The sequence below is a fragment of the Heptranchias perlo genome, chromosome 36 (genome assembly GCF_035084215.1).
Source record: "Heptranchias perlo isolate sHepPer1 chromosome 36, sHepPer1.hap1, whole genome shotgun sequence".
NCBI classification, from domain to species: Eukaryota; Metazoa; Chordata; class Chondrichthyes; order Hexanchiformes; family Hexanchidae; genus Heptranchias; species Heptranchias perlo.
In genome coordinates, this window is record NC_090360.1 from 12,486,536 (window position 1) to 12,512,605 (window position 26,070).

Genomic DNA, 26,070 nt, shown 5'->3' on the forward strand with positions numbered 1-26,070 from the left:
AAACAGACATGTGACTATTGGCTGTATAAATTCCTGGAATCCCCGTTCCCACCTGGTCCACAGTCCTGACAATCAAACAAGGAACAGTCAGGTCAGTCATGTGATTAATTGTCGCCAATAGGATTGCTAGGAAGTGGCATGAAAAGAAAGGTCACTTGATCACTTCTAGTCAATGCAATTGCTGAAAATCCATTAAGATTCAAAAGATCACGTGATCACTATACATTCAGGAAAAAAATGAATAAAGTTGAACACTTACATATTCCATATGCCATTTGTTCACTGTATTTTTCCAGGTCAAGCCTAATGCTTGACTGAAAAAAGTCCAACTTTGCCTTTAACTGCTGGGAATTGGAAAACATTGTTGTCTTCATTTTTGTAAGATTATTGTTGTAACGAAGGAGACTCAGCCTGGGAATAAATTACAATTCATAATCACAATGAGGTTTCATGAAACATCTGAAAAAGTAAATCGTTACAGATGAAAAAAAAAGTTTCCATTGGAAGTCTCTTCATTGGGAAACAAAAAATTAACCCTTACAGTGGCAGTGAGGTGACTGGCTAAAAATCTCTGTATTGAAATCTTCAGACATAAACAATGAAAAAAATAATACATTGCATCTGTGAGAAGAAGTCAAACACAAAAAAGGATATTTGAAATGTTAAATTCATAGTGTAAAATTAAATTAATAAAATTCATTTATAAAACAAAAAATACTTGTTAGCCAATGCAATTTACCAATACAGCCAACAATATTTAATGGTCTAATACCAAATAATGAAAGTAGATAAATCCACAGAAAGCAACAAAAATGAGAAACTGCACGTATGTAGATGGAAACACGTCTGTCATCCAGAACATAAGTTGGATTTACACTGCTACTAAACTTGCACTATTAATGTATCTCTTCATGTTGCATAGTCACTTCCAAATATTGATAGCATTAGGTTATTTTCAGCCAAAAGATGTTTCCCAACTCATGCTTTATATACCAAAGCTATTGGGTTCCGACACACACTAATGGAAATTCGAAATATGTCTGACAGGAAATAGCATAATCTTTGTTTGTTGCAGGGAAGTTGGGATGTTGCATACACTAATAATGTTACTTTACATTGGCTCACTGGAAGAAATGTAGTACTCTGCGCACAAACCCTGAAATTGGGGAAGAAAAGAATATCTATTTATACAAATGAATATGAGATGGTTTATGCAATTTTAAAATAAATCAAGGAATTCAATTATAATATTCCCCCAATCAACGTGAAGTGATTAAATCATAGGCCAATTATCTGCTCGGCTTCATTTTAAGAGACGTGAATTTGTTAGGACAGTTAAACCATCTCCACCCCATAGGAGATGGTTAAAACAAGAAATAACTATAGAAACATTTTCATATCTTCACAGTTCCCAAAGTACACAGGCAGTGTAAACACAGTAATAGATTTCTGCTAAATTATAAGACCTTCAGACTAATTGAAGCTCACTGAAGCAGCACATTTCAGCTCATTTTTCTAAGTAGCTCCAAACCATGCCACTGCTCGTCATGCTGACTGAAATGTTGCCTTCAGGAATCTAGTATTTAAGGAAATAATTGATTTTTTTTGTACAAAGACATCCCTAATTAAAACATAAATTTTCTGCAAATAATACCATTTGTAAAAGTTCTTCTTGTTACAAAAGCTCAATAATTGTGAAAATTACCCCAAGAACACATTACTGCACCATCTCTCAAAATATTCAATGTCATTTTGCTGAAAGTTAAGTTCGAGGAATGGTATCCCCGGAAGGAGGCACCAACTAAAGACAATGCATGAGGCCAGTCTAACTAACGGGGCACGCCGCGAGATGCCCCGCTCCAGCAAAATGTGGCCCATTAGGGTAAGTGGGGTTAAAACAGAGGGGTTTTATAATCCAAATTAAAAATATATAATTATAAAGGGCATTATAAGTTTATCCAAGCAGTGGGCATCAGAAAGGTACAAATCTAAATTTAAGCTCCACATAAGCCATTAGCTCTACATTTTCCCACATTATGACAGTGACTACACTTCAAAAGTGCTTAATCAGCTTTAAAGCGTTTTGGGTGGTCTTGAGGTTGAGAAAGGCGCGATATAAATGCAAGTTCTTTCTTATTGGCCAAGTTCTTGACTGCGCCATGAAGTGCTGTACATTAGCAAAGTGCTCCTATTTCACATGAAACAGCAGTGGTGAGAGCAGGCAGACAAGAAAAACAGTGGGAAAAGTGGCTTAATTTGGATAGTAAAAAAGTTGTGTTTCTAAAATAAAATGGATACTGGCCTTGGCTTTTGAGCCCGTATCTTGACGGGAGTGCATCTCCAACAGGGCAGCACTTACGCCTGTCCCGGAGATGTCCTGCTGAACTCAACCATAGTTCTAGCCCCAGAGTCATATATTTCCATATATATATATATAAATGGGTGGTGAGCTCCCGAGTTGCACCAGCATGGAGGCAGAGTTACTGCTTTCTCAAGACCTGCTGCAGTTTGCCAAAGAGACGGCCAGCAAGCTGCCTTAACAGAAATTTCTCGTTTAAAAGATTTTCATTTCACTAATGGGGCCTGAGCATAGCCACACACAGCGAATTTGCACAGGCTCTTCAATTTCTGCTCCAGGGCCCCCTCTGCCAATCTCTGAACTCCAGTCCTTGCGCCCAGCATTCCAAGAGTGGAGATGGCAGGAAACACAGCTGCAGCCCTATTTCCTTCAATATATGCAGGTACAGTTTTCCCCAAAGGGATCAACCAGTAAGACCAACAGACCCTGAGCAGGAATTGCAAGAGCTAGGGAAGGTGATTCAAGGTGACGTTGAAGAGGTAGGTTTTGAAGAGCCTTTCATAGATTGGGAAAGATGATGCAAGGTAGAGGGGTTTAGGGAGGGATTTCTAGCCCTCAATAATTAAACAATTCTACCTACAAAGGGCAAATAATTGAACATTGCAAAAATCATAAATAGAGTTGCTTATGTTTTCCATGTGAGCAAATAGTGAACTGAATACATACTTAAATATGTTCTTTCCAAAAAGAACGAAAAGACAATAATTGCTATTAAAAACAGTGCTTTATAAAAGTCATTTACTGGTGTATTATCTTCAGTCTCCTCTCCAATATTGACTTACATTGCAGCTCTCTGTCCCTGGAAAAGTCTGCTATAATCCTCCTTCAATCCACAGACGTAATTCACAGCTTCACCCCATACCTTCCTCAGTTGTACATTAGGCAACATTATCTTAGCATCCCGCACTGTAACAATATATTATTAAAACATTAATTGCACAGTCAAAGCTTAATGTTTTTATCTAGATGTTTAATGTCATAAGTCCACTATCATTCCCAAAACCCTTCTAAATCTTCCTCTCTCTCTCTCTACCTATTCAATTCCATCTCTTGTATACTTACGTACTTGTGTACGTGCATAAATCTTTGAAGGTGGCAGGAGAAGTTGTGACGGCTGTTAAAAAAGCATACGGGATCCTTGGCTTTATAAACAGAGGCATAGAGTACAAAAGCAAGGAAGTTATGCTAAACCTTTATAAATCACTGGCTAGGCCCCAGCTGGAGTATTGTGTCCAATTTTGGGCACCACACTTTAGGAAGGATGTAAAGGCCTTAGAGAGGGTGCAGAAAAGATTTACTCGAATGGTACCAAGGATGCAGGACTAGTTCTGTGGAGAGACTAGAGAAACTGGGATTGTTCTCCTTAGAGCAGAGCAGGTTAAGGGGAGATTTAATAGAAGTGTTCAAAATCATGGAGGGTTTTCATAGTAAATGAGGAACAACTGTTTCCAGTGGCAGAAGGGTAGGTAACCAGAGGACGCAGATTTAAGGTATCTGGCAAAAGAACCAGAGGTGAGACGGGGAGAATTTTTTTTACGCAGCGAGTTATGATCTGGAATGCACCGCCTGAAAGGATGGTGGAAGCAGATTCAATAGTAACTTTGAAAAGGGAATTGGATAAATACTTGAATGGGAAAAAATTGCAGGGCTATGGGGCATGGGCAGGGCAATGAGACTAATTGAATAGCTCTTTCAAAGAGCCGGCACAGGCACAATGGGCCGAACGGCCTCCTTCTGTGCTGTTTCATTCTATGATTCTTAGAATGCACATTTTTCAGTCCATCTGCAATACTTCACATTTATCAGTTAAAATTTCATTTTCCATCTGTTGATTTAAATCCTTCTGCAAACCTTTTATCGCATTCTCTGCCTCCAGCATATTCGATGAGCAGAAATTTCCTCCGGTCCCTAGCCACCAACTCCATCCCTCTCCCTGGCCATTGTCTGAGGCTGAACCAGACTATTTGCAACTTTGGTGTCCAATTTGACCCTGTGCTGAGCTTCTGACCTCATGTCCTCGCCATCACCAAGGCCGCCGATTTCCACCTCCGAAATATCGCCTTTCTCCACCCTTGCCTCTGCTCATCTGCTACTGAAACCCTCATCCATGCCTTTGTTACCTCTGGACTTGACTATTCCAATGCTCTCTTGGCTAGCCTCCTATCTTTCAATCTCCATAAACTTCAGCTCATCCAAAACTTTGCTGCCCGTATCCTAAATCACATCATGTCCAGTTCACCCATCACCCCTGTCCATGCTAACCTACATTGGCTCCCGGACCGAGAACACCTAGATTTTAAAATTCTCATCCTTGTTTTCAAATCACTCCGCGGCCTCGCCCATCCCTATCTCTGTAACCTCCTACAGCCCTACAAATATTCCGAAATCTTTGCGCTCCTCAAATTTTGGCCTCTTGCGCAACCCCGATTTTCATCGCTCCACCATTGGCTGTCGTGCCTTCAACTGCCGAGGCCCTAGGCTCTGAAATACCCTCCCTAAACAGCTCCGCCTCTCTACCTCTCTCTCCTCCTTTAAAACGTCCTTTAAAACCTAACTCTTTGACCAAGCTTTTGGTCACCTGTCCTAATATCTCCTTATGTGGCTCAGTGTCAAATTTTGTTTGATAATGCTCATGTGAAGCACCTTGGGACGTTTTACTACATTAAAAGGCACTATATAAATGCAAATCATTGTTGTTGTTGTAGTGCTCTCCCAGTGCCATCAGTATGTTTGTTAATGCAGTATTTGCTTTTGATGGCCAGATGGTTAATGTAGATTAGATCCAACAGAGGCTGAAGCAACGGGACCTGTAGAATTCTACTCAACAACTCCCCTCAGGAGCTTACTTGACTGGGGGATGTGTCAATGGTATATGCGGCTACACTGTGTCTGCAAGGGAGGCCTTGGACTGGATAGTCTTCTCATCCTACTTTTCATATGTCTGAAATTACATTGTTTCCTATTTTTTTTAAACCAACTTCTTATCCAGTCCCATGTTCTGCCCTGGATTCCCTGTGCTTTTTAGTTTAATTCGAAGTGTTCTACACAGGACTTCGTCAAAAGGGATATCTTTAAATGGCTACTGATTCTGAATTGGCCTCAGGTCTTGCTCACTAGTAATTAAATCATAAAGCTCTATTCAGTCAGACGTGGTCGTTTGTTTTCTCTGCCTCCTGCCCAGAGGCTTCCCCTGCAAGACAGGTCCTTAGTTACCGTTCTTGTATCAGGCCCAATCCTACTAATCTTCTTTGCCATGCCAAGCTCTCCGCCACTGGTCAATGTAATTTAAGTCTCCCTCTGTGTCCGTGTGTACGCACGTAATGCCTGCTGCTCCTGATCCATGGCCACGACTGCCGCTTTTCCTTTCCAAACACTTCTGGGCCCTGCTCTGCTCTCCTCTTCATCTCATCCAGCCATGCCCTTTCATGTCCCCATTCTCCAGCACCATCCCACTCAACACTATTCCACAGCCTGTCTTTTCCCCTGCCATGTGACCAAGGCTCAAGTCCCTCTGCAATCTACTCCCCTTCCTTCTTACCCTTCCAGTGGATCATCAATCACTGTTCCGCTCCGTTCTGTCCTCCAGAATGTTTGCTCCTTTGCTAATTGGGCCCTTGGCATCTATAACTTCATCAAAAATGAGTCTATCGACATCCTAGCATTGACAGAAACCTGACTTAAATTCCTTCTCCCTCACCGAAGCCTTCCAGCCTAGCTGCTAATACCATAATTTGCCCAACCCAAACTGCCACAATAGTGGCACAACTCTCAACACCAAGCCCGATCCTAGCCTCTCCCTCTATTAATGTGGTATCTTCTCCACCTTCAGGAACTCTTCCTTTTCCATCCTTACCCCCTCACATATTTTTTGTCCAAACAGCATAGTGTTTTTTTTACTATTTATAAGATTTAGTTCAAAAATGAAGCACAATTTCTCAATACTTTGGCGTTCATACATACATTAGGGTTGCAACCATATACCTGGTATCTAAGTAGTTTACAAATTTCAAATTGACCCTTCTTCATTTAAACCTGACACTGCCTCTGCAGTGTTAAAACAAACCAGATATACTGGCCATAAGTGGGGTTTTTTTTTAAGTAAAGCTTCTATTTTTGTTTTTGAATTTCTGACTATTCCAGCGAACACTGCTTCAGGTTTCACAACTAAATTTTCTGCTGTCTTAATTTTCTTCAAAATACAAATTACTTCAACTTTTAATCTTATAGGAAACCATTCATCCTTTTTTGAATATGGAAGTAATTGGTGTAATAACTGCATAAATTAAAGTTAATCGTAACGGTGAACATAAATTGTGGGGGGGGGGTGGGGGGACAGAGGGATGGAAAGGTATTGTTAATATTACAACAGCTTGAAGACAAACGGAGTTGGAAAAGACAGTTTTATCAAAACTATTTTGGAATATGCATCAATTACTTAAGGGCGATCAGAAAATTTGTAACATGACCCACTTTATATTGATGCACTGCTCCAATAAGCTCAATCACAAGTACAGTATGAAATAGATTTCGTTTTGATTAGAATATTTGATCTGAAAACATACGAAGCTTGCTAAAACCACTCGATTTAAATTTTACACACAACTGCATTCTTACCAACATAATTGACATGTTCTGGTAATTTTCTGGCAACGAAGGGTCCTTCATAGATAGTATTACTTTTATCAAATAGGTACACCATGTAGCTATCCCAGCCTCTCTGCAAAAATGAGAAAACTACATTTCAAAACAAAATATTTTATTGCACAAATTCATAAAAGTTAGTAATTATAAAATGCAGACTCAACAGAATATAAAATTATATTGGCAGTGTTCAGGCTGATTTAAGATTTCCAATAACTTTCTTCCTGCACTTTTGTAATAGAGATGTTGACCAGTTTACTTTAAATGGGTTAATACCTCTATTAAAAGGGGCTGACAGAGGAATTTCATGCAAATGTGTTAAGCGTTGGTATGCTAATATTGTACAGAATAATTTCAAAGCTTCTATATTTATCATACTTTTAAAAATGTCCAACAATGTGGATCTCTAAGTTAGCAGCAATGGTTAAAAAAAATCAAGTTACAATGATCAAAAAGCACATCAAAAGTGCAATTTTTCTACATTGAAGTGTTCATCTAAAATTCAGAACAGCAAATTCAACCTTACTTTCAGTGGTCTCTGTTGTTTATAATATTCTTTACAATAGATAAATTGATAGGTTTTGTACTGATTTTAAGTGCCTTTTTAAAAATACACGATTAACTTCAACATGGTTTTGTGTTTTCCACATCAATTTCTCTTGATATTTTAAATGTCGTTTCGCACACTCAGTAAATTTGGCCGATTTTTAGTAACAGGATCATATTAGCAATTCAATTGCCACCAAAGCCAAATAAAGGCATCCAGCTCCATTAACACACAAAAAATAAACAGATGTTATCCTATTTTGGATTATAGGAAAGGACAATACGTACCACATCTAGCACACACTGAATGGCAGGTTTACGAGGATCCAGCGAAATTCCGGTCTCCAGAAGCAGCTCTTGATTTGCAGCAGCAATTGCTGTTTCAGTTTCAATACGTATTTGAAGGGAAAGAAGGCTCTCATCAGGTTTGATCAGAAAGGAATGGATGCGGGCAGAGGTCATATTTAATATGTGCACATACTGTAACAAAAATGAAATGATTTTACATGATAAAATTGATGTAACATAGTAACATACAGTCTTGTTTTGGGCAGAAGACCATTGGCCCACCTTAGCTTACCCTTTAAAACTTCCCATGACAATTGATTCTAATAGCTCTATGTCACTTCTCTTGATAGGAATTCATTCAGTTGTTTTTAAAAAAAAAAACTTGCCATGGTTTTCTGTTCCACCACATGATAAATAGATAACCAGAAAAGCCATATGGCCCCTGAATGAGACTGTCAATTTGGTGCCATACCATGGCTAATTCTGTGCTATTGCACTGGATTTGCCAACACTAGGTACCAGAATGACACTGGCTCAGCTAATATCATTAAGGACTCTTACAGTAAATAGAAGGATAAGTCTTTCATGCCACTGGTTTCGGTTGGATTCAAATCAAAGTACAGAGGTGCAAGAGCAAACTAAGATGGCCCCGTTCCCCAATATCTACAGAATTTAAAGAAGACTGGACAAACTAATTGTATATAAAACCATGAAAATTTACAGCACAGGAGGCCACTCACTCCATTGTGTCTGTGCTGGCTCTTGCGAGAGCAACCCAAAATTAATCCCACTTGTGGTGGGTGCATCATAGTGAGATGTTATGGCTTTGAATGGTTCAAGAGTAGATCTTGACTGGAACATACAAGCGGCATCTGCCCAATTGTTGATTTACACTGCTAACCAAGATTCCTGGCAGAAGCCAAAGCCACAGTCCTTCAAGAGCAAGCTAAGGGTAAGTCCAATTCAGGTTAAGTTTGTTGCATACAAAGTATGTGTGTAGGGATGACAGGTGAGGACAAGATTGGACAAGGCCATGAAATAACATCTTATAAAAAAACAGATCTATTTGGCCTTTAACCCAGAATTGTATTGTTTGTCCATCACACCATTAAGTGTACCAATAATGAAAATGTTATAAATTAAGTAGAACCTGAAAAAAAAAATCAGTGAGATGCAAAAAGTTCCTGGAAGTTCAATTGATATTCGAGCCAGGGGTTTGGGCCTCTACACTAGTCACCTTGCGATTTTCCTGTCCATTAAATCAATGGGGGGGAAAATTGCGTGCTGGCGAACACAAATGTATAAAACTCCAACTTTGAGCTCTTCCCACCAGATATATTTACACTCAGGTTATTTGCATTTGACCACTAGAGGGCACTCGAAGGCAAATAATGATTTCAGGAATTTACTAAATTTGAAGGATTACATTACCTTGTATCTATAAAAGCAATAAAACATTTTTAAAATTTAAACTTTGGAGTGAATTATATGGACATGGAAGAGAGAGATGAAACCACAGAAGTTCAGAGACAACCACACTGCTCAAAGTTTCAGCCAGGTATTAAGCTCTGAGGCCAGTCTCTCTCCAGGTACACTCCCCACCACTCGAGGGGATAGAGATCATTAAGGCTTGTGACTGAGATAGAGCCTCCAGGGAAAATGCTGGCACTCTCTGATCGCACCGTAGGGTGTTGAATATTCTTTGGTCTATGGCAACCTCTTGGGGCAGCGGAGAATGTGTTACTTTATGCAAATAAGCATAGTTAATTTAGTGACCAAAATGAGATACTGACCAAACTGCACAAGGTGACAAGACCACAGGAACTGCAGGCTGGGCTTCAACTGACTAGGCAGGGTCCCCATGCCACACTTTCCCTCGGAGAGATCAATACTACCTTTGTAAAGGTAATCCAGCAAAAAGTCAGACCTCTCCAGGGTTACTCATGAATTTAGTCCTTACTACCTTCTGTCGTCATACCCTTCATTACAATTGTTAAGAAAAATTCTCCTCCAATTCAAATGCATTTAATCCAAAAATCTGCTTCAACTTCACTTTCATACATACTAAATATTATGTCCGAAGATAATGTATTCTGGACAATTAAAGTACTGTTTTGCCCAGCTTTCACACTGAGGGGTTCTACTTTATGCAAGTGTGTAATATTAGATTCACAATGAAAATATAACACTTCTGAAACAAGTCTGTATCTTGACAGTGACTTTGATTGTAATCCTGAATTCATGATCCTGTCTCATTCACAGTTAGAATTAAACTTTTTCACAATTCCAATGAACAGGAGGTTATCAAGTCATTCAATGAAAACTAAAAGCAGTATTACACAACAAATACTTCACCAATATTTTATTATACTGCCTCAATACTACTGACCTTCTGACTTAAAATGCGTTCCAGAAGTAAAAAGCATGCTGGTCGATTTGTTTTTGGGTCTATATTACCACCTCGCTGTTTTGGATCCCATCCCAGCATCATTTGTAGCCATGTCTCCAGTGGTTTTACCATTAAGCTACAAGAAAAAATGTAAAATTAGAAATTGAAAATTACAGTTGCTGCACTCAAGTACAACATGCAGTTATCACAATTCAACAACATTTTTGATGTTCTTTTTCAAATACAAGTTTACATAATTTAATTACAGTCACTGTAATTCAGTGGAATTATCTAATTATTTAATAGCCCTGTTATATAACCAGAGATACTATAAAATAGAAACTTATGCTCAATGACATCTAGTGACTATCATGCAGTCTGCTACAACATTTTTTTTTAAAAAAAACTACACATGATAGCATAATTACACATGTACCATCAGGTACCAACCCACTTCTTTGACATTTTATATCCAGGACTGGGCTCTTGCAGAGGTTTAAGTTGATAACCATGGAGATTTGTAGCTCTTGGGCGCCTTATAAAACTAACAAATGCCAGTACCTTGAGACTTACCTGTGTCTATCTCTGCATTAGTCTGCGTTATTTTGGGAGGGAGAGGAGGTCATAGCCCAATATCATTCATTCTGATGACTCCCAGTTCAGCTGCTTTAACAAAAGAACAATATGTGCTCACACTCCCCAAGCCTCTAATTTATTTGAATCTGGCTGCACAATGTACCTGCAAACTGGATTTTTCCTCCACACGTGATTGTGTGAGGTATCCAGTGCCGTAACACTATTATTTTAGCCAATTATAAGTTCCAGTATTAAATTAATAATTTTTCTTTTTAGCCCTTGTTCTTTGCTCATTATCTCTAGTTGGGGAGTAGTGGGCACCAATGCACCTTTTGGTGATTTAATTAGTTAATTTACATGTATTATGGAGACACAGTAAAAGCATAAACAATTTCACTAAAGAAAGAGTTGGCAAAAATGTAACTAATGGACCAAATCAAAAGGTGAATAGTGTAACATGTATAATGTAACTGCTGATAGAAGTCAAATGTTCAGTCACAATGGAGGTGAATATCTGCACGTGTCAATGAAAGTTAAATAACCCTTCGTGGAAAGACAAGTCAATAAAGCTGTAAAACAAAAAATGCATAGGCGATCCTAAGTTTAACATGTTGGGCATAGATTCAAAAAGCAAAGAGGTAATGCTGAATTAATACAAATCATTGGTTAGGCCACAATTAGAATATTGTGTCCAGTCTTGCTCTAGAAAGGAAGTCAAGGCCACATAAAGAGTGCATTTGAGATTCACGATGATAACATGGCTGAGAGGCTTTAGTTATATGGAGAGAATTTTAAAAATTGGGCTCTTCTCATTAGAAGAGATAAGATTAAAAGGAGATCTAATAGATGTTAAATATTATGAGGGGTTTTAATAAGGTAAACCAGGAAAAACATTTCCACTGGTCAGTGAGGGGCAACTAGGAGGAGCAGCAAAGAGGATTATTTTTATGCCAAGGATTGTAAGGACATGGAATATCCCACTAGAAACAGTGATGGAAACAGAATTCATTGTAGCTTTTTAAAGGTGAAAAGGATAAATATTTAAAAAGGAAAACATTATAAGGGTATGGTGAAAGGACAGGACAGTGGCACTAAGTAGATGAAAGCCTGATGGGCCTCCTTCAGCATCTTCTGTGCTTTAAGCTTCTATGGGCATGCATGCCTCCCAGTCAATCCTCAAAGACCCCACTGAATTCTCATCAACTGTAAACTATTCTTGTGACTCGCATTCAAGTTATGTTCAGAACTCTCGGTTCCCAATCAGGGTTTTCAGTGCTCTGCCAGCACATAACAATGAAGCATGTAATGTTTCAGTGTTATGCAGCATTGGACCAAAGAAAGATAAAAATAAATTAACAATTCTCATGGCTAAACTGTCTTTAAGTTACAACATTGATTTTCAAACCAGATGCCCATAGCTTCAAGTACCAGATCTGTGTTACTGGAAATTGGCACTGAAAACTGACAGGAGTTGTATTACTTCCCTTCAACAGTGTAATTAAGTGATAAAAAGCCATTCTACCTACAAGGAAAAAGTGCAACTGAAAGTTACCAATTCGGTTGTGTACAGAAATGGCTAGCGCATCCATATATATTCTCAACTGGGACAAGTCTAGCCCCACATTAAGTGAGTTTTATCTGTTTGTCAAGTGGCAGAATTTAGGATTTAGCAATTTACAAGTCAAATATTTTGTAGTATTGATTAAATTAAGCAAAATACGGGTTGGATCATTAATCCAAAACACCTCTAGGAGTGTAAAAATGGGAATGGGACAACTCGACATGACAGCAGTTCTAAGTTCAGAATTTATCACTCTGCTCATCACCAACATATGTACCATACGGGTAATAATATTTGCTGCACAATCACAGCAGTGCCAAGCAAATGTTACAATTTTTAGCTGACTGTACACATTTTCACAAAAGGGTAAAGAAAAATTACAATTTAGGAGAACTCACACATGCCATCAGTTGACACAGATCAGCAAATGTATATTTTCAAAAATCAAAGCAACAATTTCTATTCTGTGCTAACTTTGCTGATCTCAGCCAGGGTGGCAGAGAGGTGCTGCAAGCGATCTAAATATCCCAGAAGTGTACAGAAAAACTGCAAAGAATCCCACTTCTCATCACCATCCTGAGATTCTTGTTGGAAGGGCATCTCAACAGACATTGGATGAGGAGAGGGTTGAACTCATCTGCAATGACTCCACAGTCAAATAGCTGCTGACACTCACTACCCATTTCATAGGAAGAACGACCACTTAAGCAAGGTGCTACAGGGCGGCTGCTGCTGAAAGAACTTTACCCCAGCATAGGTTGTCACCTTCAAAAGAAGGGAGGTGAAAAGAGGAAGACTGAGAAATTAAAAAACAAAACTCATTCAAAATTGCACAATATTTGGCTTGGATGAAGAAGACCTTTCGATCATTCGATCTCTTTCAACTTCCCTCTGGCAAATTTGATCCCACCCATGGACTACACATGCTTCAACACACAGTGCCTTGCATTTCTCCATATTCTACTTCTTTTGCCACTGATCACCTCAGGTACATACCCTGTAGAACTCTCTTTGGAGTCCAAATTCCACCAACCCCGCACCACCTCCCCCCACCACACCTCCACAGCTCAGTGTCATCTGTGAATTTCATCACCTTGTACTGAGACTACAAATCCAGGTCATTTATGTACACCGGAAATAGGAGGATCCCAGTATGGATCTCTTGGACACACCACTTAATGTCTTCTCACAATTCAACCTAGCTTATGTTACGAAAATTGCCTGTTTCATTCTCTTTAGCAAGTTACCAATCCACATTCATGTTTCATTCTGATACCCACTCAGCTTATTTTGTAAAGGAATCTCAGAGTCCTTCCTATATTGAGGACTTTTTGGAAGTCTAGGTGCTCTACCCGATATGGCTCCTCCTGTCAATTTGGAATATTAGCTCCTCAAAAAATGTAATCAAATTAGCAGCTTTTTAATCATCAAAATTGTTCTAATCCAAATCTTGCCCTTGTGGCAAAAGTTAACATTTGGTTGAAGCAAATTAAAAATGTCATCCTATATTTCACAGCATATGGCAGGAAATGCATTTAATAAAATGATTGTAGCACAACATAACAACTTCTCTAAAAAGGGAGAGTTATTAAGATAAATAATTAAAGCTCTGATACATTTTACTGCAAATGTCAAGATAGATCTATAAGAAGTTTCAGAAAAGGAACACTGGAAAGTCTCAGTTATTCAGTACTTATTCAAGATGCAAAAATTCTGGAAAAGGTATTACTCACCTGCTAAGGGCATTGGGCTGTGGTAAATTAGCAGAGTACTTTACTTCACCATTCATCTCTTCAACAGCCATAATATCTTGTTGGCCTTTGATTTTAACTTTGCCATGCCTACAAAAAATGTACTCAGACTGTTAATTTCTCCTCCAGAAACCAACCTAAATGTCTTATGTAATTAGTCAGACAAAGACCAACAGTAGAGTGTGGCATGACTATTTCATCATTAAAGACCTTTAGCAACAATGAACTGATCACTCCAGTAACACATCTGGTGTAGTCCCTATTGTATCAACATAGACTTCAACAAGATAAATATTGCACATTTCTTGGTTTTTTTTTTAATAAAAAGTACGATTTCTCATCTTTAGACACAGTACTCATCTTTCACATAAACCCTCTAGCCTAAGGGTGTCAAGCTCAATTTACATGGTGGGCCTGATCTAACATCCTGCCACTTGGTGTGGATCACATTCAGCAAAAGTTATTTGGACACAGTGGAATAGAAATTGATAGGCATTTTGTGTTTTGCCAGTTTTGTGGGTTCAATGTAAACCAATTTCTGGGTGCAAGGTCTTCCACCGAATTGGCACCAGCAGCATGGCTGCCACCATATTGATCATCAATGTTTTTAGGCATCCCTGGCGGCCGCCTGAAATCACCGTTGGATCAATTTAAGTATGTAAAGATGGGTCCTGTTTTAGGACCCTTCTGCAAAATGCATGAAAAACTAATTGGAGCATGCACCGTGCAAACTCCGACCAGTTTTTCCAGTTCTACAACGGCCTAAAGAAATGGTAGGCCAAGTTTTTTTTTTACTTCCACTTCTGTGGAGTGCGGAGGAGCAGGAGTGCTCCTCCCAACTCCATACAAACTACTATGAGCCACTGCTGGCTGTACTCAGCCCTCCTGCATCTCCTCCGTGTATTGGAGCTTGTGATATCCTGAGTGCAGCGATAATCCTCAGTCTCCGTCCCTTTGTTACCCATTTGCCTACCAGTAAAAACGACCTTTCACTCTTTACCCACAGTATGGTCCTCACCTTTCACTCACCCCTTTACTGGCTGCTCCTCGCTTGACGCCGCTCCCACTCACCACGTTTCTGTTGCTGTTCCAGCAATTCAGGAGATGCTGTTTCTCCACCACCTCCACCTCGGTCCTTAGTCTCCCTCTCTACCCTGAGCCCTGATCCCTGACCCGCATTTCCCTCAACTCCCTCTCCCCACTCTGAGTCATCTCACGACCCCTATACGTCAGTCTCCATTTCTCTCCTGAGCCCCCAATCCCCCAACCCCAGTCACCCTCTCCCCCAGCATTAGACCTGTCTCCCTCTCCCCCCTGCCCAAGGCCCCAATATCCCTACTGCCCCACAGTCCTAGTCTCCCAAACACCACCCCCCCGCCCCCTGCGCAAACTCTGTCTCCTGACTCTGCCACAGCACTGAAACAGCCCAACTCTGAAACACTGCCCCTCTCCACCCCTGCCTTAGCTAATCTGCTGCTGAAACACTCAGCCATGCTTTTATCATGTCCAGACTCGACTATTCCAATACTCTCCTGGCCAGCCATCTTCCACCCTCCATAAACTTGAGCTCATCCAAAACTCTGATGCCTGTATCCTAACTTGAACCAAATCCCATTCATCCATCACTCCTGTGCTTGCTAATCTACACTGGCTCCTGGCCGATCAATGCCTCGATTTTAAAATTCTCATCCTCGTGCTCAAATCCCTCCATGGCCTCGCCCCTCGCTATCTATGTAACCTCCTCCAGCCCGACGAGAGCTCAGTGTTCCTCCAACTCTTGTTCCTCTTGTGCGTGCACCACTCCCTTTGTCCTACCACTGGCCCGAAGCTCTGGAATTCCCTCCCTAAACCTCTTTGCTTCGTTCTCCTCCTTAGAACTTACCTCTTTGACCAAGCTTTTAGTCACCCATCCTAATATGTCCTTCTTTAGCTCAGTATCAATTTCTGTCTAATTATGCTCCTGTGAAATGCCTTGGGATGTTTTCCTATGTTGAGGGCACAATATAAATGCAAGTTGCAGTCGTTATTTAAGCACACAACAGGGATATAAAGACAATCTGCTTACCACTGGAAAGGCTGCATGTTGTGCAAAAATGGTCGAAATCCTGAGATGCACTCAAATACTAGTGTTCCAAAGCTCCAGTAATCTACAGTGACCGTGTAAGGTTGTGAATCAAATAGCTCTGGAGCCTAGAAAAAAAGGTCATATATTATTGTTTAACCCAAATCTATTTGGATAATTTGGAAAAAGTGAATCTACATTGCTCATTGACAGACACACCAGCAGCTGCTCAAAACTTTTCTACATGATCTTAAAGGTTTTCAATTGCAGTTTAATCCTGATAAAATGCAAAACTAGACACTTAGCTGCCAAAGATATGTTATGTTGAGATCTACAAGTTGCAGACAAAATAAAGCTAACTAGCAGTTCTATAATGGTCAAACAGACCATGTTACAAATGACAATAACAAGTACATTTTACATGAAAATGATGCCAAAATTAAATGTGGTAGTAAACCTACTGGACATAAATTGCAGCGTTCTTTTTAAATGTATTAAATTAAAAATTCACTAAATGCGGCATGTTTCATAGTGGAATCAAATACTGAAGAATTCCAAACATGAACAATTGTTATGATGCACAAAAATTCTACACTTTGATCAGACATGCATTTTGCCAGCTATAATCTTCTGTTCCACCGTCACAAATGTGATTATAAAATTGCAATGATCAAAACAATATTGATTACGAGTCAATCTCCTGTAACAGTGCATATGGGGAGTCAAGACCAAGTGTAGTCTTTAGGTGAGGTGGGGTTAGAAGGTGCAGGATAATTGGACCAGGGCACGGACACAAGTCAGACATGATTTTGATGTCATACATTCTGTCCTTATTTTTGTTTCTCCATTTAAATTCATATGTCCATATTTATAATGGAACCTGCCTATGCAAACTTGTCACGCTGTATGTGCCCACTTGCCCATGATGGTGCTGCAGCATCATCACTGGATGAAGGGTGTAATCACAACATGACAAGTTTACACAAGCAGTTTGTGTTACAAATGTGAACAAAGGAATTTATAAAGGCCAAGTTAACAGGAAGCGTGTGCAGTCATAATATATTCATTATCAAATTTTGAAGTCAATTCAGAGGTTTAAAAAAGCTGCAGTAAGGATGTAAAAAGTACTAGGGTGCATCAATTACTATATCCTAATCAGAACAGTTTAAAAAAACACACACTTCCAACATACAATGCAAATAAAACTTACCAGGTATTGTAATGTCCCTACAAAAGATGTGCAAAGACTTCCTTGGTCCAGGTCTTTTGCATAGCCCAAGTCAATTATTTTGTGCACCAACTGTGATGAAAGTAGAAAAAGATTTGTTCACTCCATTTGCCGATTATTTTTGCAATTAAATAATTCAGCTTTCCTTTCAGCAAAAATTAAGTTAAGAGAGTCAGCTATTTTGTTCATGCCTTTTACTAATCCCCTTACAAATTTGCTTTAAATAAATTAAGCAAGTCATTCTTGACAGTTCAATGCATCAGAAGGTGTGCACACTGAGGCATACTGACCAGGAGTAAATCTAGAGCTTGATCTCTGGTTTCTACTGAGGTAGCCAAGCTTAGTTGGGTAACAGTGCACACTGGAATTTAACTCTATGTTCTCCTTTTGCCCTCACCTCACTCAAAGAAAAAACACCCAACACAGCAACCAAGCTTCCTAGTTCCTGCTACAAGTGCACTTGTGGAACACTGAATGAAGAAAGAATATCACTCAGCTACAACAGCCTTCCATAACTGAACTGACAGTCAGGAAAACAGCCCCATAAAATCACACACCAAAATCCAGAGAAAATATTGAAAAAGGTATGGTTTGAGGAATATTATGCCTACCCATTAATAACATTTACATTTCTGCACAATAAATTTCAGAACATTTATGAAGCAAGAAAGAAGCAATGTGCAACATCTGGTAAAAAAAACACAACTACAAATTAAATTCCTGAAAAAAAAGGCTTCCAACAGCCACTGCACACCCAAAAAATAATACCTGGCATGGACTCGATGGGCCATTTTAAAGTTAATTTGCAATGAGGGCTGAGTTTTCTGTTATGACACCATAAAATTTAAATAACTGCTGCCTACAAATCTACAAATCAGCAGGGAATTTTAACCCACATAGCAACACTAGTATTACTTTTAAGACCTCAAAACACCATGCTCTAACATTTTTAAAAACCTACTAGTAATATAAAAAAAACACAAGTTCACGTAAACAAATTAGTTTTTTGTAGAACATTTCACATGCAAGCGCCATTAATACATAGTACCTTAATAAACAATGGCTATGGAGAAAAGGTACAAAAACAGAATGGAGCGGGTAAAACTTACTTACAAATTAAGTAGTAATAAATTACCTGCTCTGTACCAGACTACTTCAAATATACAGGCCTACCTAAAGAATTTAACTCCTACCATCGGCCCACTATCATCAATTCTACAATACGTTGCAAGAGGACTCATCAGTGAGTCACTGGTCAATAGTTATTCACTTTCAATAAACCTGCTTAAGGCTGTGTCGTGCAATCCACGAAGCACAGGGCTTCACGTTGTGTCTACGTAGGAATGCTCCGTTTTGGCAGTTGTTGCCTTTGCTGTTGACGCTGTTCCAACACCAACCGATTTCTCGTTTCTGATAGCGCTGCATTTCAAAGTTCTCCATTCTGTGTCTCAACACTCAACACCATCCCAGATGGTCTGCTGCAGGCATCTCCCAATTACTTGTATCAACACCTCGCAGCTCCAGATTGTCCTTCAGTACACCCTTAAGATGGTCTCTCTGCTGACCCTGCAAATGCTTGCCAAGTTTGAGATGGCTCTATTTGGAAATCTGTCATTATCCACCCAAAAATTAAGTTCTGCCCACCAGAGCTCTGCTTTTATAATCATTGTCTTTTTGATTATCCACATTAAGAATTTTATCTGATTACTTGTAATTTTTGTTTCCACACTGTCATTACGAAGTGCTGAAAATACAAATGAATTCGCTTCAATTTTTAAAATATATTTTAAGACAATATCTATCTGACCAGCTTGAAACTGAACAACTCTGGCTGACTCACATATTTAGCCTCTTATGTGGGTATTAGACAGGCCCAATTGAATTGAATATAGCATTCAGTGAAACAGAATACTGTAAACTCATGTGAACAAAAATAACTCATCAGCTCTTGGTAGCTGTTTATCTTCAAAAAAAAATTTGAGGCCACACAGCTGTCACGTGTTATTTTTATATCAAAAATTATATCTTGAAGTAAAGGAAAGTTTCAGGAGAGTATTTTTTGATCATCACCAAGGATGAGGGTCCTGGAGTAGGCTTCACTGGGACCAACATGGACCACAACTTAGAACTGGCTTAAGAGTCAATCCTGACCCACATTACCCAAGCGAACCATACTACCGGGTTGGTACTCTGTCATGGAATGGACAAGGAAAGAGGGAGACCAAACCTCACGTCTTCCGGCAGCTCAGAAAACTGATTGTGGGCACAGGAGGAGAAGCCATCATAGGAGATTTTCTGGCTACGACTGGATAGGTAAGCGTGAAACCAGGCGAAGGCAGTCCCACTCAGCTGGACAATAGAGAGGCGTTGGATAAGGATGGTGTGGTCAACCGTGTCAAAGCCTACAGACAGGTCGAGAAGGGACAGTGCACCTCGGTAACAGTCACAAAGGATGTCATTTGTGATTTTGATTAGGGCTGCTTTAGTGCTGTGGCAGGGACCGAAAGCTGATTGGAGAGGTTCACGCGGGAAGATAGGTACAGATTTGGGAGGCAACAACACATTCAAGGACTTTGGAGAGGAAGGGAGGTTAGAGATGGGGTAGTAGTTACAAGGACGGAGGGGTCAATGGTGGATTTTTTGAGAAGGGTGATGATAGCAGATTTGAAAGGGAGGGGGACAGTACCCGAGGAGAGGGAAGTTTTAACAAGATCAGCTAGCATGGGACACGAAACAAAACATGAAAGTCTGCCGATAATTAATCCATAAACTTTAGCAGTCATGCTGCGAAGCGATAATGCTTAGACTATCTAATATTTTTAATTCCTGGTAGAACTTTCTTACCTTGCCAGTGACGTCTTGTAGCACAATGTTCTCCGGTTTGAGATCTCTGTGGATAATTCTGTTCTCGTGTAAATACTGGATGCCAGAACCTACATTTTGCAAAGGCAAAATGGTCACTACAAGTAGCTTACCTTTAAAAATAAAATCTGAGTTTTCGTTTAAAGGAGTGATCAGATAAGTTACATTTTCAAATAAAAGCAGAAAATGTTACAAATCTACAGGAGGTCTATTAGCAACTGAAAAGAGGAAAGATAGATTAACAGTTATTAGAACTGGAAACTGGAAGATAAGCAAGCTCCTTTGTAGGACCGAATAAGATGGGGGGGGGAAGAGAACAACGTAAGTCAACAGTCAGTTAAATGGTTTGAATGGCCAACAAATAGGATGTTCCTAATGACGTCACTTGATAACTTCTGGCAGCCATGTTGGATTACAAGCGTTCAGCATCTCAGCCACAGCTTTCTTCAGATTTCCTTCTTCTCCCCTCCTTAAACAGAAAATATTTGATGCTTGGATATAAATTTATGAGCTGGGGGGGGGGGGGGTTAAAGAGAGCAATTACAGATAAAGTCTATTTTGGGAGCTCAGCAAAAGCCTTGGAAATAGGATCAGTGCAGTCTAGTCTGCTCAACTACACATCTGAGCATCCAACAGAAATAATCTTATAATTACAGGCTACAAAACACCATGTTCCCATTAAGAACTTTTCATAAGAAAAAAAACCTTATCTATTTAAAAAAATGAACAAAAAAAGCTTTTTCCACAGTCTTCAAAGGATTTGAGGCATGCTTCTAAATTGCAGCTAACAGCAAGCACTAAAGCCAGAGTGCAGTGCCAGAGCATACAGTAATATAATCAGAAACCACACTGGTTTGGCTGAGCTCCACTCACTCATGTATCGTTTATTAGGCTGTTGTCCAATTTCTCTGAAACCCTGTAAATATTAATCAAACACAACATAAATGTGTGTGTGTCTGCTAATTGGACATCTGAAGAGTGATAATGTAAATACAGTTTTGTGTAATAATCATAGAATTATAGAAAGGTTACAGCACGGAAGGAGGCCATTCGGTCCATGTCGGCTCTATGCAAGAGCAATCCAGCTAGTCCCACTCCCCGCCCTAAACATTTTTTCCTTTCAGTTCCCTTTTGAAGGCCATGATTGAATCTGCCTCCACCACCCCGAGGCAGTGCATTCCAGATCCGAACCACTCACTGTGTAAAAAAGTTTTTCCTCATGTCACCTTTGGTTCTTTTACCAATCACCTTAAAACCATGTCCTTTGATTCTTGACCCTTCCACCAATGGGAACAGTTTCGCTCCATCTACTCTGTCCAGACCCTTCATGATTTTGAATACCTCCATCAAATCTCCTCGCAACCGCCTCTGTTCCAAGGTGAACAACCCCAGCTTCTCCAGTCTATCCACGTAACTGAAGTCCCTCATCTCTGGAATCATTCCAGTAAATCTCTTCTGCACCCTCTCTGCGGCCTTCACAACTTTTCTAAAGTGCGGTGCCCAGAACTGGACACAATACTCCAGTTGTGGCCAAACCAGTGTTTTATAAAAGGTTCATCATGACTTCCATACTCTTGTACTCTATGCCTCTATTTATAAATTGATAACAATTTTACAACACCAAGTTATAGTCCAACAAATTTATTTTAAATTCCACAAGCTTTCGGAGGCTTCCTCCTTCGTCAGGTGAATGGTGTGGAAATGAAATTTTCGAATCCTTCGCATTTGAAAATCACAGAACAATGCCTGGTGATTACTGCCCATTGCCAAGGCAATCACAGTGAGCAGACAGAAAGGTGTCACCTAAAAGGCCACCGAATATACAAATCACCAAAAAAAGAGAAGGAAGACAGTCAATGACCTGTTATATTAAAAACAGATTACATTTGTTCGCTGGTGGGGTTACGTGTAGTGTGACATGAACCCAAGATCCCGGTTGAGGCCGTCCTCATGGGTGCGGAACTTGGCTATCAATTTCTGCTCGACGATTTTGCGTTGTCGTGTGTCTCGAAGGCCGCCTTGGAGTCGGTGGCTGAATGTCCATGACTGCTGAAGTGTTCCCCGACAGGGAGAGAACCCTCCTGTTTGGCGATTGTTGCGCGGTGTCCGTTCATCCGTTGTCGCAGCGTCTGCATGGTCTCGCCAATGTACCATGCTCTGGGGCATCCTTTCCTGCAACGTATGAGGTAGACAACGTTGGCCGAGTCACAGGAGTATGAACCGTGCACCTGGTGGGTGGTGTCCTCTCGTGTGATGGTGGTATCTGTGTCGATGATCTGGCATGTCTTGCAGAGGTTACCGTGGCAGGGTTGTGTGGTGTCGTGGACGCTGTTCTCCTGAAGGCTGGGTAATTTGCTGCGAACGATGGTTTGTTTGAGGTTGGGTGGCTGTTTAAAGGCGAGTAGTGGAGGTGTGGGGATGGCCATAGCGAGGTGTTCGTCATCATTGATGACATGTTGAAGGCTGCGGAGAACATGGCGTAGTTTCTCCGCTCCGGGGAAGTACTGGACGACGAAGGGTACTCTGTTGGTTGCGTCCCGCGTTAGTCTTCTGAGGAGGTCTACGCGATTTTTCGCTGTGGCCCGTCGGAACTGTCGATCGATGAGTCGAGCATCATATCCCGTTCTTTCTAGGGCATCTTTCAGCGTCTGTAGGTGTCCATCGCGTTCCTCCTCGTCTGAGCAGACCCTGTGTATTCGCAGGGCCTGTCCATAGGGGATGGCCTCTTTGACGTGGTTAGGGTGGAAGCTGGAAAAGTGGAGCATCATGAGGTGGTCCGTGGGCTTGCGGTAGAGTGAGGTGCTGAGGTGCCCGTCTTTGATGGAGATTCGTGTGTCCAAGAAAGAAACTGATTCTGAGGAGTAGTCCATGGTGAGCTTGATGGTGGGATGGAACTTGTTGATGTTATCGTGTAGTCTCTTTAGTGATTCCTCACCGTGGGTCCATAGAAAGAAAATGTCGTCGATGTATCTGGTGTATAGTGTTGGTTGGAGGTCCTGTGCAGTGAAGAAGTCCTGCTCGAACTTGTGCATGAAAATGTTGGCGTATTGGGGTGCGAATTTGGTCCCCATGGCTGTTCCGTGTGTTTGGGTAAAGAACTGGTTATTGAAGGTGAAGACATTGTGATCCAGGATGAAGCGGATGAGTTGTAGGATGGCGTCTGGAGATTGGCTGTTGTTGGTGTTGAGTATTGATGCTGTCGCAGCGATGCCTTCATCGTGGGGGATACTGGTGTAGAGTGCCGAGACGTCCATCGTGGTGAGAAGTGTTCCTGGTTCAACAGGTCCGTGGGTACTGAGTTTTTGTAGGAAGTCTGTAGTGTCGCGACAGAAGCTGGGGGTTCCCTGCACGATGGGTTTCAGGATGCCCTCGATGTATCCAGAGAGGTTCTCACACAGGGTTCCATTGCCTGATACGATAGGACGTCCGGGTGTGTTGGCTTTGTGTATCTTTGGGAGGCAGTAGAAGTCTCCCACGCGGGGAGTACGTGGGATGAGAGTGCGTAGGATGTTTTGAAGGTCTGGATCGAAGGTCTTGATCAGTTTGTTGAGCTGTTGGGTGTGTTCTTTGGTCGGGTCTGCGGGTAACCGTCTGTAGTGTTCCTGGTTGTCCAGTTGTCGGTATGCTTCTTTGCAATAGTCCGTTCTGTTCTGTATGACGATGGCTCCTCCTTTGTCCGCTGGTTTGATGACGATGTTGCGGTTGGTCTTGAGAGCTTTGATGGCGTTGCGTTGTGCTCAGGTGACATTCTGGACTGTCTTCCGAGTGCGGCTGATGAATCTGGCATAGACGCATTTCCTGACAGCTTGAGCATACATGTCAAGCTGAGGGCAGCGACCCTCTGGAGGAGTCCAGTGAGACTCTTTCCTCTTCGGTTGCTGTACCGCGGATCCCTCTGTCTGCTGTTCCGGATCGTTGATTGTCTCATTGGGTTCGCTGCTGAAATCTTGGGGCTTGTGGTAGAATTCCCGGAGGCTCATTCTCCTGATGAATTCCTCTGTGTCTGCCGCGAGACTAGTGAGGTCCATTTTGGTAGTGGGGCAGAAATTGAGCCCTCGGCTGAGAACTTCGATTTCGTCTGGTTGAAGGGTGTGGTCGGACAAATTGACGACAGACTTCCCTGTGGTTGCAACCGTGGTACCAGGGGAAGCTTGGTCGATGCTGGTGGTGATGCCGAGTTTCTCAAGCTTCCTGCGCTTGGTTTTCATGTAGGCAGCGTAGTTCTGTTGCCTCGTCTGTTTGGCGGTATATCGTAGCTGGTCTGCTGTGTCCTGAGTACAGGTTGAGAGTATGGACTCTATCTTAGTTTCGAGGTTGCGGCGTCTGCTGTAGAGTTGGTGTACGAGATGGTTGCAGAGTGTACGAGAGGTACGACGGCAGAGTCTCTCAGCGTAATCCGAGTTGTATGTGGACTTGAGTGGGTTCGTGATCTGTAGTCCTTTCGGGATCTTGTCTGCTTTCTTGCAGCTCTGTAAAAACTTGATGTCTGTTTATAAAACCCAGGATTCCGTAGGCTTTTTTAACCACTTTCTCAATCTGCCCTGCCACCTTCAATGATTTGTGCACATATACCCCCTGATCTCTCTGTTCCTGTACCCCTTTTAGAGTTGTGCCCTCTACTTTATATTGCCTCTCCTCGTTCTTCCGACTGAAATGTATCACTTCGCATTTTTCTGCATTAAATTTCATCTGCCACGTGTCTGCCCATGCCACCAGCCTGTCCATATCCTCTTGAAGTCTATCACTATCCTCCTCACTGTTTACTACCCTTCCAAGTTTTGTGTCATCTGCATTTTGAAATTGTGCCCTCCACACCCAAGTCCAAGTCATTAATATACATTAAGAAAAGCAGTAGTGCCAGCACTGACCCCTGGGGAACACCAGGGGTCCCTAATGTGTATTATTTTACTGAATGGAGGTTAGGTTGGGCCATTGCATAGCACATTCAATTAAGCAAGATCATCTGCTCAGCTGAATCTATTCAATCCTACAGAGTTATAACTTTTAATTCCTTAATTTCTTTTCCAAACGGTTGACTGCTTATAAGGCATCGAGTTTCCTTTGTTTAAATCATTTTGACAATATGTCACCATTATGAAATCATTCAATTATTTGTAACACATTGAATTGCAATTGCTTCTCACATTATTACAAAGAAAGAAGAAAACAACCCATTCATAGGCACTGGAAAATATGTAATCAATTTCCATTCAGTATCATACAAAGTATTATGTTCTTTGTGATGTCAATTTTATTTGGTAACGTTGCACAATTCAGTAACTGCTGTTTTTTTTTTACTTACAGTGCAAGAGGTAGCAAACCTTTATGTATTTTTACCTAATATAGATTCAATTGAATTTGTTTAAGGTGGTGAGATCAGTTCTTCCTAGTACAGTGAAATATTTTACAACAATATTACTTTGCAAAAGTTAGGGGTGTTTAATAAAGCATACTTGTGGCAAAAACGTTACAAATGTATGAATACAAAAATCTACAACTAGACCCATACAACAAATTGCAACAACCAAAAATCAAAGTGCACAAAATCAGCACCACTTCAGACTGTGAGTATACATTAAAATGCCAGTCATCCTACATATGTTTAGTTAGGAAGACTTCAAATTCAGAATAAACCTCTTACAAAATAAAAAAGTGTACGTTTTAAATGTGATCAAAAAGAATATTAATGATGTAATTCTCAACAAAGTAAATTACATTTTTGGCAGGAATTGGACTGACAACCTTGAGTAAATATATTTTGAACTGCAAACCCAATCCCTTCTAGTGTATGGAGTTAAAATGCCTAA

At 40.7% G+C, this 26,070-nt stretch overlaps 1 protein-coding gene across 3 annotated transcripts in view; it reads right to left on the reverse strand.

Annotated features, from left to right (window-relative positions):
• The window catches only part of chuk (component of inhibitor of nuclear factor kappa B kinase complex), an 80,813-nt gene that overhangs the window by 22,277 nt on the left and 32,466 nt on the right, over nucleotides 1-26,070 (reverse strand). For all 3 annotated transcript variants that reach the window (XM_067972557.1, XM_067972556.1, XM_067972558.1), the window contains exons 6-14: nucleotides 20,246-20,334; nucleotides 17,384-17,473; nucleotides 16,177-16,301; nucleotides 14,094-14,201; nucleotides 10,224-10,359; nucleotides 7,835-8,026; nucleotides 6,974-7,076; nucleotides 3,142-3,265; nucleotides 260-411 (exon numbers count right to left, since the gene is read on the reverse strand). In XM_067972557.1, the coding sequence (XP_067828658.1) occupies nucleotides 260-411; nucleotides 3,142-3,265; nucleotides 6,974-7,076; nucleotides 7,835-8,026; nucleotides 10,224-10,359; nucleotides 14,094-14,201; nucleotides 16,177-16,301; nucleotides 17,384-17,473; nucleotides 20,246-20,334 (1,119 nt within the window). The remainder of the gene's footprint in view (nucleotides 1-259; nucleotides 412-3,141; nucleotides 3,266-6,973; nucleotides 7,077-7,834; nucleotides 8,027-10,223; nucleotides 10,360-14,093; nucleotides 14,202-16,176; nucleotides 16,302-17,383; nucleotides 17,474-20,245; nucleotides 20,335-26,070) is intronic.